The sequence below is a fragment of the Rhinolophus ferrumequinum genome, chromosome 16 (genome assembly GCF_004115265.2).
Source record: "Rhinolophus ferrumequinum isolate MPI-CBG mRhiFer1 chromosome 16, mRhiFer1_v1.p, whole genome shotgun sequence".
In the NCBI taxonomy this organism is placed as follows: Eukaryota; Metazoa; Chordata; class Mammalia; order Chiroptera; family Rhinolophidae; genus Rhinolophus; species Rhinolophus ferrumequinum.
In genome coordinates, this window is record NC_046299.1 from 35,062,894 (window position 1) to 35,078,027 (window position 15,134).

At 33.1% G+C, this 15,134-nt stretch overlaps 1 protein-coding gene across 3 annotated transcripts in view; it reads left to right on the forward strand.

The window, feature by feature from the left end:
- Positions 1 to 15,134, forward strand: part of PRKG1 (protein kinase cGMP-dependent 1) — a 1,124,480-nt gene that overhangs the window by 1,011,189 nt on the left and 98,157 nt on the right. For all 3 annotated transcript variants that reach the window (XM_033130095.1, XM_033130094.1, XM_033130096.1), the window contains one exon: positions 12,371 to 12,445. In XM_033130095.1, coding sequence (XP_032985986.1) covers positions 12,371 to 12,445 — 75 coding nt within the window. The remainder of the gene's footprint in view (positions 1 to 12,370; positions 12,446 to 15,134) is intronic.

A 15,134-nucleotide genomic window follows, 5' to 3' on the forward strand; every position in this document is an offset into this window, starting at 1 on the left:
TCTTTTCTCCATTGTATGTTTTTGGCTTCTCTGTTAAAGAGCCACATACAAAAGAATGAAACTAGACTGCAATTTCTCACCACATACAAAAAAAAAAAAATTAACTCAAAATGGATCAAAGACTTAAATAGAAGACTTGAAACAATACAATGCATAGAAGAAAACACAGGTACTGAATTATGGCCTTAGAGAGAAATTTATTAATTTGACCTGAAAAGTAAGGGAAGTAAAAGAAAAACCTAAGTAAATGAATGGGATTATATCAAACTAAAAAGCTTCTGCACAGCTAAAGAAATCATCAGTAAAACAAAGAGGCAACCAACCCAAAAGACTATATTTCAAGAAGATCTCTGATTAGGAGTTAATGTCCAAAATATATAAAGAACTGATACAATTCAATAACAAAAAAACAATGAAATTAAAACCTGGGTAGAGGACCTGAACAGACACTTCTCTCAAGAAGACATACAAATGGCCAACAGATAAATGAAAAGATGCTCAACTTTACTAGATATTAGGGAATGTAAATCAAAACAACAATGAGATATCACCTCACACTTGTTAGAATGGCTGTTATCAACAAGACAAGTAATAACAAGTGATGGAAAGGCTGTGGAGAAAAAAGAACCCTCATACACTGCAGGTGGAGATGTAAATTGGTACAGCCACTATGGAAAACAGTATGGAGATTCCTAAAATAATTAAGAATAGAATTACTATATGACCCAGAAATCCCTCTTCTGGGTGTCTACCCCAAAAATTTGTAAACGTGTAAAAATATATGTAATCCTATGTTCATTGAAGTGTTATTCAGGTGGCCAAAACATGGATACAATGAAAGTGTCCTTGAATAGATGATTGGATAAAGAAGATGTGATACATACATACAATGGAATATTACTTAGCCATAAGAAAAGATGGTATACTGCCATTTGCAACAGCATGGATTAATCTTGAGATTATCTGCTAAGTGAAATCGATCAGACGGAAAATGTCAAGACGATTTGACTTCACCCGTACGTGGGATATAAAACTGAAAGCAACAAATGAAGAAGACAAACAAAAACTCAGAGATACAGACAACAGTATGGGGATAACAGAGGAAAAGGGGGTGAGGGGAAGGTAGACAAGAGTAAAGGGGGTCAAATATATGGTGATGGAAGGGGATTTGACTTTCAGTGGTGAATACACAATGCAATATACAGATGAGGTATTATAGAATTGTACATTTGAAATCTATATAATTTTATTAACCAATGTCACCACAGTAAATTTAATACAATTAAATAAATAAATACATACATACATACAATAAGACACTTGAGCTGAAACCTAAATGGCATTAAGAAAAGTCAGGTAAAGATTTAGAGAAAGAATGTTCCAGACAGAGGACAAAACCCCCAATGATGCTGCAAGATTGATGTATTTTAAAGTCAGAATGAGCATATCGTGTTTCCCCAAAAATAAGACCTAGATGGATCATCAGCTCTAATGCATCTTTTGGAGCAAAAACTCATATAAGACCCTGTATTTATTATATTACATTACATTACATTACATTATATTATATTATATCCGGTCTTATATTAAAATAAAACCGGGTCTTATATTAATTTTTGCTCCAAAAGATGCATTAGAGCTGATGGTCCAGCTAGGTCTTTTATATGGGGAAATACAGTAGTAGGAGAAGGCAGTCATAGAGATTTGATGTGATCTGATTTATGCTTTTTTAAAAGATTACCACACTGGGGCCAGCCCGGTGGCTCAGGTGGTTAGAGCTCCATGCTCCTAACTCTGAAGGCTGCCCATTTGATTCTCACATGGGCCAGTGGGCTCTTAACCACAAGGTTGCCAGTTCAATTCCTTGAGTCCCGCAAGGGATGGTGGGCAGCACCCCCTGCAACTAAGATTGAACATGGCACCTTGACCTGAGCCGCCACTGAGCTCCCGGATGTTTCAGTTGGTTGGAGCGCGACCTCTCAACCACAAGGTTGCCGGTTGGACTCCCGCAAGGGATGGTGGGCTGCACCCCCTGCAACTAACAACGTCAACTGGACCTGGAGCTGAGCTGCGCCCTCCGCAACTAAGACTGAAAGGACAATAACTTGAAGCTGAATGGCACTCTCCACAACTAAGATTGAAAGGACAACAACTTGACTTGGAAAAAAAGTCCTGGAAGTACACACTGTTCCCCAGTAAAGTTCTGTTCCCCTTCCCCAATAAAATCTTTAAAAAAAAAAAAAACGATTATCACACTGTATAAATTGATGTGATCTGATTTGTAAAGGAGTGATGTGATCTGATTTATGTTTTTAAAAGATTACTGTACCTACTGTGTAAGGAAGAATGATGATAAAGGAAAAAACAATTATAGAATTCCCAAGAGAAAAGATGGTGGCTGGGACCAAAGGGGGAGAGAGAAAAAGGGATTCATTTCAGATTACTGAAGGTGAAATTACAGGAATTAGTGTTGGATTATATATGTTATATATGGGGGTGGAAGAATGAACAGAAGAGAACACTCTAGAACAGGGGTCTGCAACCCTTCTGTAAAGGGCCAGATAGTAAATATTTTCAGCTTTACAGGCTATACTGTCTCTGTTATAACTACTCAACTCTGTTGTTATATGTAAAAGCCATAGGAACATGTGAACCATTGTGTTCCATTGAAACTTTTTGTTTACTAAAACAGGCATGGACCAGATTTGGTCCATAGGCAGAAGTTTGCTGACCTCTGATCCAGAATAACTCCTTGAAAGAATAAGAAAGGGATTCTCTTCTGAAAAAAACCTTACCATGCAGAGGCTAGCAGATTCAGTGAGATGTAAGATCCCGGCTCTCCCACATTAGTTCCACCATAAAGGATATGATGGATAAAGTAAAACCCCTGGGCCCGTTGGAGACAAGACTTCATTATCTAGGGAAGCCCTCCCACTGCCCACATTTCCCAGGCCTCTATCTGCATTAGTTGAACTAAATCAGCAGATGCCCAGATTATGTGTTTGTTTTGACTTTTCTTTACTACCCGTGTGTGGTAGAGTACTTAGCAAAACATAGGGTACATAGGGTGATGGGTTTGGCATAGTCAATGATTTTTATCTGTTATGCTGCCATGCACTCTATTCTTTGTGTAACTGTACATTTTATAAATATTTTATTATAGTTGTGTTAATACATTAATATTTTATTATTTGTATCTATAAATTCTTTAATATCCCATTTACTCTTTTAACTTTCCATATGTATATATACACACACAATTTAATGTAGTCCTGTATTTCTGAACAAAACTAAATTAAATATAGGGTGATTAAATTCCAGGAGTAAGTATACCTTTAGGGGTTATAGTTAATTGATGAAATAACGACTTCATTAATTTCTTCAATAAGCACTTTATTGACAATATTCTCTGTGCAGAGACTTCACTAGCTGTATGGTATTTAGTCAGAAAAACCTGGACATTAAAGAGTTCAGTGTCTAGTGAAGAAGACTGACTGACCAAAAAACTACTAATTCCAGAACTCACAATTCAGCGTGATAAGTACTCTTGAAAAGGCAACCACAAAGTGTCATGTGGAATTCAGAAACTGGCATGTATGTAAGAGAGGGTGGGAGAGATGTAAGTCATTTAGGGCAAAGCTTCTCCAAGGATCTGTGCTCAGGACCAGTTTTGTTTTAATTTCCAGTCTATCATAGACAAATGCTTTCATAAAATGCAAATGGATTACTAAAAAAATAGTATAAAGAAAGGCATACCAATAAATGCTCACATTAAAAAACTACTGAATTGAATGTACATAAAACTGTATGTCAACAAAAATACCAGAACAGACATAAAAGTGGATAAAGAGTTACAAAAGTTGATCACATTGTTATTGAAAGTATGCATATAAACAATAAGAAAGAGAATGGCTTTTACACTTATTTTGTAGTCATAAGAAAACCAAAATTTATGAGTGAAATAACTCTATGTCCTAAAAGCAAAAGGTACATTTTTAAAGAACAGTGTGTCTATCAATATATTTTTTCTTACTGTGCCAAATATACTATTTCTTGCTTGTTATCTTTTTTGATTTAGATCAGATTGATGGAAGTGCCACTTGCAGGAAATAATGTGTATCTAACTGTTTCGTGATTTGCTTAATATGCGCAGAGTAGAAAAACCAGACTCAAAAAGTTGCATTGTCAGAAATGGAAAAAGTGATTTTTAAAACAATTTCAACACATTCATGATATTCATTTTTATTTTTTTACCCCAAATGGAACAAGTGATTTTCTATTTTTATTAATCTTCATTAAATCATAGTCAGTTTTATCAATATATCCTGTAAAATTATGGTTTAAATTTAAATGATCTTTCTCTAAAATTATAATAGATTCTGGAGTTTGTACACTCTGTATTACAATTAGCAAACTGATCTTAAAACATCACATAATGTTTAATGTTTCCTCCCTGTGTATGATTTGTATCCAGTTTGTACCAAATGTTTCTCACCTCATGAGTTTGACAATAATAGGTCTATACCATGTTCAAAAATATGAGTCCACTTATCTGGCCTTTGGATATCTCAGCAATGTTAAATGCTATAAAAGTTTCTAAACTTCTCTACTTAAATCCGTTGGCAGATGGTTCATTTTTGAGTAGCATTAGCTGCAAAAGATTTTTGTATTAAATCATGGTTAGGTAAGGGTAAATATAGGAATCTTGTATCTAACTATTTAAGATAGAATATTTACAAATTTAAAATGGTTTTTTGGGGAAAATACATATTTTTTATGTAAAAATATGTACTTGAAGATAGAGTTTATCTCTTATTAAATTATTAAGATGTAACATATTCTTAACAGTTAAAGATTAAAAAAATACAACCACAAGCCAGAATTATTACAAATCCTTCAACAATAAAATTATTAGATAAGCAAATAAATAAGATTGAGAAATTTAGTCAATCCATATAGGATGTTTCTACATAATCAAGCATGTCCTACACTGGATTTTTTTGCCTTCATTTAACTATTAAATTGGTCTTGTAGAAACACAAACATAACTTAAAGTAAAATAAGCACTGAAACAATACAGTTCCAACTTTGAAATAACACTGAAAAATGTCTATAAGAATATGTGCCAAAATATTAATGTTTAGCTCTGGGCTGTGGAATTACAAGTAATCTTTTTATTCCTTGGAGGTTTTAGAGTCTTCCAAAACTTCAATGTATTACCATTGGGATCAGAAAAAAAGTAAAAAATTCAAAATCAGATCATGTTATTTGATTAATAAAATAAGCCTCATCAACTCTAAAAGACTCTGCCCTCGAGAAGACTAATGATATAGACATATTAGACATAAAAACTTAGTTAATTGACACTATACTGATTTTTGTTTCTTGAAAATCACAGTAAATAAAATGTGAGAGTTCCTGAAATCAATTATTAACTTTTAATTTCTTTGGTTACTAGGCCAATTTGGATCATTATTTTTAAATTTTGATTCTTTTAAAGCATATAAATATAATCAAAAATTTATTTAAGTTAAATGTGTATTATTTTAATCAAATTTCCCTGACGAATAATGCCTATGATAGATGTGGCCTTATTGTTAGACAGGGAAGACAGAGACAAAAAAATGTCTAACACTTTGGTATGTGTAATATTCTCTTGCAAATATAAACATACGTGCAAAAAAAAAAAAAAAAAACCAACCAAAAAGCACTGATAAGAAAACTGTTTGTTCATAAAAGTGTCATTGCTTTCTCCGAAATTGTTATCATATATAATTTTGAGAGATGCCATTCTTTTTATAGATGCTAAAGACTTCCTTCGGATAAGCACTCAATGACTGTTCGCCTTCTACCTTGTCTTATAATTATGTCTAATATAAAATCTCTAATATAAGGCTATGAATTCCTTAAGGGTATTTCTTATTCTCTTTGCATAATCCAGAGTAGCTTGAGTCATTCCTTATAGATAGTAGGCGTGACATAAATACATGGATGGACGGATGGATGGACGGACGGACGGATGGATGGATGGACGGACGGATGGACGGACGGATGGATGGACGGATGGATGGACGGATGGATGGACGGATGGACGGACGGACGGATGGACGGATGGATGGACGGACGGATGGACGGACGGATGGACGGACGGACGGATGGACGGATGGATGGACGGACGGATGGACGGATGGATGGACGGACGGATGGATGGATGGATGGACGGACGGATGGATGGATGGATGGACGGACGGATGGATGGATGGATGGACGGACGGATGGATGGATGGATGGACGGACGGATGGATGGACGGATGGATGGACGGATGGATGGATGGATGGATGGATGGATGGACGGATGGATGGATGGATGGATGGACGGACGGATGGATGGACGGACGGACGGACGGATGGACGGACGGACGGACGGATGGATGGACGGATGGATGGATGGATGGATGGACGGATGGATGGATGGATGGATGGACGGATGGATGGATGGATGGATGGACGGATGGACGGATGGATGGATGGACGGATGGACGGATGGATGGACGGACGGATGGATGGATGGATGGACGGACGGATGGATGGATGGATGGACGGACGGATGGATGGACGGACGGATGGATGGATGGACGGACGGATGGATGGATGGATGGACGGATGGATGGATGGATGGATGGACGGATGGATGGATGGATGGATGGACGGATGGATGGATGGATGGATGGATGGATGGATGGACGGATGGACGGATGGATAATTGAAAAAATATGGATGTTGTTTGGTTTTCTTGTATTTAGGGTTCGTTTTCCCTCTGAAGCAACATATATTAATTCGGTACTTGATAGTGTAAACCTTTGACAATTACGACCATTCTAATTATAAACAAAACAAGCAAACAAAAAATAAGAAACACAAAAGCCTTTACCTGAAGCCACACGTGGAATGAACAGATTTTATTGATTAAAAGTACCAAAATAATGAAGAATGCCTCTAAAATCGTAGGTCCCAACTCATTTTGGACATTATCTTTCTATTTTCTTTTAATAAATGTATTTTAAAAGATTTAGTCAAGATTCAGGTTAAGAAAGTCCTCTGGTGTATAATTATCTACACCTGTCAAATTAAGACAACTTGGTCAAGTGTTCAGATAATGCTTGACAAATATTTTGCTTAGCACTGTTGACGTATTTGCAGTAGTTTCTGGTTTCAGATTTTACTCTTGACTTACATTAATTTATAATCTTTAACTGTTAAGAATAGATTACCATCTTAATGGATATAATCAAGGATATAATCAAGAAGAAAACTGTTATAAATAAATTTTGAGATTTTCTCACATCCTATTTTGAATCTGTAAAGTTTCTATTTTAAACGTTTTAATAAAAAATTCCTAAACAGTATAATGGAATAGAGTATAGAAAATCCTGACAACTAAATTGACTAATGTATGTTATTGAATACATACGTGATATATGAATATAAAAGGTGCTTTGTAAATTGTAAAGTGAAATAATATAAATGGTGTTATGTTTTTAGCAGCTTTCTAATAAATAATAGCCCATTTCTCTCTAGATGAAGTCTCATAATATCACAACTGAAGAACAAAATTATACACTTTTTAGACATACCACTCAGTAATCAGTTCCTTTCAAAGGATGTTTTGGTTTAATAATGAAAATATCTTAGAAATGAAATTATTACCCACTGAGTTACTATCACTATAATGTTCTAAAACAGACAAATTTCTAGAATGAGAAACACAGCCTTTTAACTATTATTTTTGTAATAAAAACTTTTATAAATGACATTCTTAATGTGAAAAGCTCATCTCATTTCTCCTCTCTTTCCCCCTCATTTCCTTCTGCCCTTCCTTTTTTCCTTCCTTCCTTCCTTCCTTTTTTCTCCATTTATCCTTCTTCCTTCCTCCCTTCCTCCCTCTTTCCTTTGTCTTCTAGTCCTTCCTTTGCAAGTATGTTTAAACTACTAGCGTTAAACGTAAAAGGAATTTTCATTGCTCTCTTTCTAACTCTATGTACTCAACTAATAACAGTTTATCCACCTCCTTAAAAAATTATTTCGAGACTTCTTAAAATTGGATGTCATACCCCAGGAAAAGTAACAGGAAAGTTCTTCATATTTAGTGTACATCCAATAAGGTTTGCTGTTGAAACGCCCTATGCTAAAATATTTTGCTCATCAATGTTTTCTTCATTTATTCTGAAATTGTGCCTAGAGTATATGTGAAGTTGGATGTTATATATCACAGTGCCACAATATAAGTCATTCATGAATTGAGTTTGCTTAAAAAGAGAATTTAATGATTTTTCTATAGTCTCCTATATTTGTTAAGACTGATAAATATTTTATAGTTTCTGCTAATGCAGTTGTTAAAGTTTTCAAAACATTTTATTATACTCCCTCTCCAAATAGAACAACAAATATCTTCTCCTGTAGTAGTCATTAAATGTCATAGGACCTGAGTAAATATTTAAAAAGGCATCTAATACTTATAGTAATACTTTTCCAAATGTCTGTTTGATGAAAGTGCACACAGATGGCAGGTGTTCCTACAGAGTATCTGTGAGAGGAAAATGAAACACTAATTAGCTCATACTTGCATCAGGAGTGACAAATTCTGTAATGCCATCAGTTACGCTTATTAAGATGTATTAAATTATTCATTGATCAGTACAAGGATACACAGACAGAGACCGACATTTGGGACTTACTAATATTGCTTGAAAATTCCACATGTTTTAAAACTTCTAGTTAAGTATAATGGTTGACTTATCATGTTTGAGACTTAGAATATTAGCAGGATGCATTTATTCCATGTTTCAAAATATGATATTTGGCCAGGATTGCTTTCTAAATAAAGATTATTTACAAAGAACATATGGTTCCAATTCCAAAGCCAAGATGATAGTCCTGGATATTTTTGCTTCAGAAAGAAATTCTGTATGTTTACTCTGTAATTGAGAGTACAGATATAATTGCTTTTATACATAGTTGACAGACCCCCTTCTTCTTCTGTATATGTATGTGTTTGAGTACTGTATGTGTGTTGCTGTCTGTATGTCTAGATGGATAAGTAGATATTCAATGATGTGCATACATATCATGACCTGTTATGTGGCTGTGAAAATAGAGCTCATAGAGTTTTTGAAATTAAAGTATACACTCACACTATAATATTAAGTTAAAAATCAAGATATTAAATCATAAAGCTACTTTATGATTACAACTCTATAACCAACAACAATAAAGCTATGCAGGAAAAGTAAAAAGAAATACATAAAGTTGTTCCCAGTAGTTGTCTGTGGTTAGAAAACTAGGGGTGATTTCTTCATTTCTTCTCTCAATTTTTAAAAATTTTCCATAATAAAAAATCGATTACATTTTAAATGAAAAGTGTTTTCTTCAATTAGGAGAAAATTACTTCAAAAATAATTTTCTATCATATCAAGATAGGGGCCTTTTGTAAATACACGTCATTTCCTTTATTGTTTATCCAGTAGTAAAAAAATAATAAATGTTGGATCATTAGTACCACACAGAAAATTTATATTGTATACCAAGGACACTTATGAAGGCTTATATGAAAAATTAATACTTCAAATATTTCTTTTGTTCATTCTTTTAAAATGTGATACTTATCATTTGCTATGATAATATTTAATAAAAATAGAGATAAACAGCAGGTTTAAAATGTGTTTTTTTCCCCCAATCTCTCTCAACTTACTTTTAAACTCTTTGCTGTGATTAGGTGGTTTCTACCTTTAAAACTCTGTAGAGCTTCACCAGATGTAGGCTTTTCCATTTGTTTATTTGCTAATAGAAATCTCAGAGTCTATTTTTGAAGAGTGATCTGCATAGTTTTAACTGAGACTAATAGGATGAATAGGTTTTTTTTAAGTTAAAAAAGTCTTCTTATCAAATTTGTCATCAGTTTACTCTGCAATTCTTTGATAATACACATATACTATTCTACTTAAGGTGTCTTTAACTCAAATAGATACTAGGAGGAAGAGAGGAATTTTTTTAAAACTATTTGAACTTTTAAAATAACTGAGTTTTAAATGGCTAAGATCACAATCTCTGAATATATTTGAATGTATTTGCAAAGCTAAGTTTTAATGGTTGTTGCTCTTTGTTTCTTCTTTGTCAATGCCTTTTCACAATGTTTTGGATTTGGTTGTTTTAAAAATATCTAAGTATTATAAAGGACAGCAATGGGTATAAAGGAAAATGAATTGTAATTTGGGATTTGCTGCCAAATTGCAGTCATCTTGGACAAGCAGCATTAACTCTCTGTGCTTAAACTTTGTATTATCTATAAAAACAGAAAGTAAGGTATTATCAATTTTTTCATAATAAAATAAGTATTGTATTTTATTTTACAAAACAAACCCATCTCACCGTCAGGAGTTTCTCTAAAAGCAGACTTTTTCTAAGTAGTGGCCAAGATATTCTATGAAAAACTGGGGAATTTACCGTATAAAGAACAATGACAAAAATCATACTTGAACGTTATTTTCAACCATGGAGGTTATATTTACCATTTATTTTATCATTAGTTATATATTTTTGAAAATTTTGTAAGGACTGCTGCCTATTGCTCATTCATTCAGCATTCATTCATTTGGCATTCATTAGCAAAATTCATTACAGAAGACTTTACACTCTAGAACAGGATTCTTGATTCCTTGGTCTTCTGTCCAGTCATTTTCTTTTTGTATTAGAAATACTTAGTATATTTGGCCCAGCATTAGTTACCCTGTCCCCAGGTGAGATCATTACCCACAGGCCTGAAATAATAGCTACTCCATACCCCTGATCAACCAGCCCTAAGCAAAGTGTCTAGTTCCTCTTTATAGGTTTTTTAAAAAAAGTTTATATGAAAGTGATTAAGCAACATTTAAATTTAAATCAGCAAGCATCCTGCTATGTTTCAGGACCTGAGTGTGCATATTTTGTTGTTTAAAACTCACAGCACACAAAGCCATTTGCATGTATTAAGATAACAGAGGTTTAAATTAAAATGTTATTTCTTTTTTAAAATTTTATTAAACTTATTGGGTTACTACTAGTTAGTAAAATTATATAGGTTTTAAGTGTGTAATTCTATACTGCAGCATCTGTATATTGCATATGTGTTCACCACCCAAAGTCAATATCCCCTCCATCTCTTTCAGTACTTTAGAATTCTCTACACACATCTCAAATATTGCTAGAGATTTGATCGTTATCTTCAAGACATAGAGATTGAGCAGGAGTTGTAGTATAGGTTTTAAGAGTATAAAAGAGAATGATCACCTCTTTCCGTATCAGTCTTCAAATATTTTGGCTATATGACTTTAGGGTAGTTTCTTAACTTCTCATTCCTTACTGTCCTCATCTAAAAAGTGGAGATAACACTATCATCGTAACTATTAAAGTATTTGTTACTACATGTAAAGTTCATAGAACAATGTCAGGCATATAAAAACCATATAAGTGAGGACTCGGGTTATTATGGGAACACTTGGATTTTTGAACGTAGACTTTCCTTTTGTTTCTTCATTCATTCTAGTTCAGTAGTTGCCAAAATGGAGTGTGTGTAAGAGTTAATTGCATTCAATAATTTTCAAGAGTGATTCCTGTATGTTTGTGGGTGTGCTCATTTTTGTCCTGACTTTATGATATTTTATGGATACATAATAATTGAGACTTCACTGTATAAAGTAGGTCTGAACATAGTTCTAGGTATGTAGTAAAATATCAGATAATTTGGGTTTAAGTGGTTACATTACTCTTCCTGGTTGATGCTAAAGTCAGTTTCTTCACTCCTCCAAAATAAGTTGGTTTTTCTATAATTTTCTCTTAGTTTTCTTCTGCCTTCCTTTGAAGGTTATTTTACTATTTTGTGAGGTGGAAATAATGATGCTTATCATTTACAGTTTGTTTGAGAATTAGAATTAATATATGTTCATGAGAATTAAAAGAATAATACCTGTTATACAGTAGGCATTCCACAATTAGTAGCTCTTGTGATTTCACTATTACAACCAACTCATTAACTTTGTGATGTGTATTAGTTAGTGTGCCATAGACTTTTTTCAATGCAATTCATTGAATATCTGCTTTTGTCAGATATAGTTCTAGGTGGTGGGAACTATAGAAGTGAACACGACTGAAGAGGTCCCTGCTCTCAGAGAGTTCATGTCATTGGCTGATGTATTTCTTAATAATATATCTAGATTAAGAGTTTGATTTTTTTTTTATTTAGATCCTTTTAGATTGTTTCAATGTATCATTGACTAGGTTGTCATTATTATAAATTCGTCGAGGATTTATCCTATTCACTGTGTTTTTCCTCTAACAGCTCTTTCAAGCATTTGATTGGAGGATTGGATGATGTTTCTAATAAAGCATATGAGGATGCAGAAGCTAAAGCAAAGTAAGTGACATTTTTTTTTCTTTGGCCTTAATCTTGGTTAAAGAGAAATGATTTTGAATAGAAATAAGATCAGATATTTTGTGGGACTCAACTAAGTCCAACACTCTGATGGGCAGAATCTGATTATGTAAGGGAAAAAGGAAGCAAACTATTCAACGTAAGTATTACATAGTATCCTTACTTTTATTTGGAAGATTATCTCAACAAGGAAAATGGTTAGTTTAAAATCCAATACAAACAATTGAATGTAAACACATTATTTCTCCCACTGGAAATACTTTGTGAATGAATCGTGGTTGTGTTCAATAGTTGTTTGTGATATTGTATAAAATTGTATGAAATAGTAAAATTGCATGAAAAATAATAGGGCTGGAGATATTTACCTGTGTGACATTGTTTTACATTGAACTTTAATGACAGTAAATTATCAGAATGCTATGAGATAGTACGTATCTTATTAATTATCATTTTTGAGTAACAAAATACAAATTTCTCTACTAGAATAATTTGCTTTAAGAAAAGCTTCATCTTTTTTGGAAAAAGATTTGAAATAATTTGAGAATGGCTTTCTCTGCAAAATTTTTAAAATTTCTTAATAAAATAAATGTAATGTGTATAATCCTCCTCTCTTTCTCTCAAGGAGGTAATTTAAGTGAAAATAACGTATTATTTGATATCATACAGGATACCTGAAGGATTAAATTTAAAAAAAATTATCAGGAAATAGTTTAGGGGTGGAATTTGGTTGGTATTATAGTAACCCGAATATATATATACACATATATGGTTTAGCGGGTTGTTTTTTTTGTTTTTGTTTTTTTTTACCTGAGATTAAAATTTTGGTCTAGTACTAGAAAAAGTCAAATAAAAAGCCTAAGTTTTTAAAACTAAAGTGTTTTTTTATCTATTTCTATTTCCCTGTTAAACTTAGACAGATTCACTAATAAAAGTTTTTGTATGACTCTTATTTCTTCTAACCAATGTTGAGGCCAGTCGCAGGCTTAACATAGATCAGTGATGGGGAAGTGACTTGAATTAGTTATATCTTTCTCAGTGTACTTGGTTTTGTAATTATAACTATGTCTGCATCTTGTTAATTATGGGTTCACTTTTCATGTTTCAACTAAAGATAGTAAGAAAACAAATTCACTGAATTTCAGTGTCAGACAATTAGAAGACAGGTGTGGCAACGATTCTTCACATTGGCAGAGAATTGGTCAGTATGAAAAATACGACCCTGACCAAAGGCTGGGAGCCTCGGGTTCTGCCTCTGGCTCTGCCATTTCCAACCAAGTGACATTGGTCAAGACTTAACACCTCTGTCTCAATCTCATTACCCTACCTTTAAAATGGTATTTTTGTGATTTAATTGATGGCGATATGTAAAAATACTTTCTCGATTATAAAGGGATATAAAAGTGGATGATATTGTTGGCAGAGGTATTCACTGCAAATATAACCTAATACATTCGATATATGGTTTGATTTATGATAAAATTATTGCATATCTGTTATTTAAAAATAATTTTGTCTGTGTAAGAATTCTTTAATCTTATGTAGGCAAACTACTCTTACTTTAGTAGCATATCATAAAATTAAACCTAGCCTGGAAAATATCCATAAATATAATTTTTATAAACATAGTAGCATTTAGTTAAAAGGAAGTTTGATTTTAATTAAAAAAACAAAGAAGGGCAATGAAATGACTACCTACATATAAGAAGTTCAAAATACTGCTATTTGAAGCATAAATTTGACAGGATTATAAATTAGCCATTGTATATTTATCCTTGAATTTTAAAAAGTGTATTAGTTTGAATTTTTCTGTTGGATTAATACTAAATCCAAATGAATGCATAACCCACATTCCTTAATATTGATAATTATTTAGAAAATGGGAATAGCTTGATGAAAAAAATCTAAAGCCATTGATCCAAATTCTAGAGAGATTGATAATGTAACCTTTATTCCTCAAAATAGCCACATAAATAAATAAATACGTATGTACATACATACATACATACATGCATACATGCTGGAGGAGGTATTATGCCTTTTACAGTGTTGGAATTCTATAGCTTTCTAATAATGAATATCTGAAGATTCCTGAAGTTGACAGCATCTTTATAATCAGATATCCTATCACTCAGAGAAGATACATTGTGAATTATTCCCCAGGGGAAAGCTTTTTAGTTGAACTAACAAGTTTAAACATCTGTTTGGGTTAGCATTGTTGGATTTCTTCCCCTGAAGTACATTATGCCTTCATTTTGTATTTTAAGAATTTACAAGTTTTGCCATAATTGCAGAGATTAGGACAATCCTGTAATTGCTTCAAAGTCCCTGTATAATTCTGTTAATACCTCTAAATTTCTGTATAGATTGTAAAATCTGTACCATTTAGAACTGAGTATTGCTTTGGCTCCCCTATCCAAGGTTTATTTTTGCAAGGTCTTCTTGATTTTGCAAAATTCACTAAAGGCAAGATTAGTATTTCTTAAAACCCAACTACAATGATCATATTATTAATACATGTGAAATTTTTGTTGTTATTGTCTCACTGACTATGCCTATTTGTGTAAAAAGAGAAAAAAAAGTAGGACTGATTGTAAAGATCAACTTAGTCAAGATGTTTAGGAACTCATTCCAGACAAACAATTATGCCGTTAGCATAATCAGGCTTCAGTGT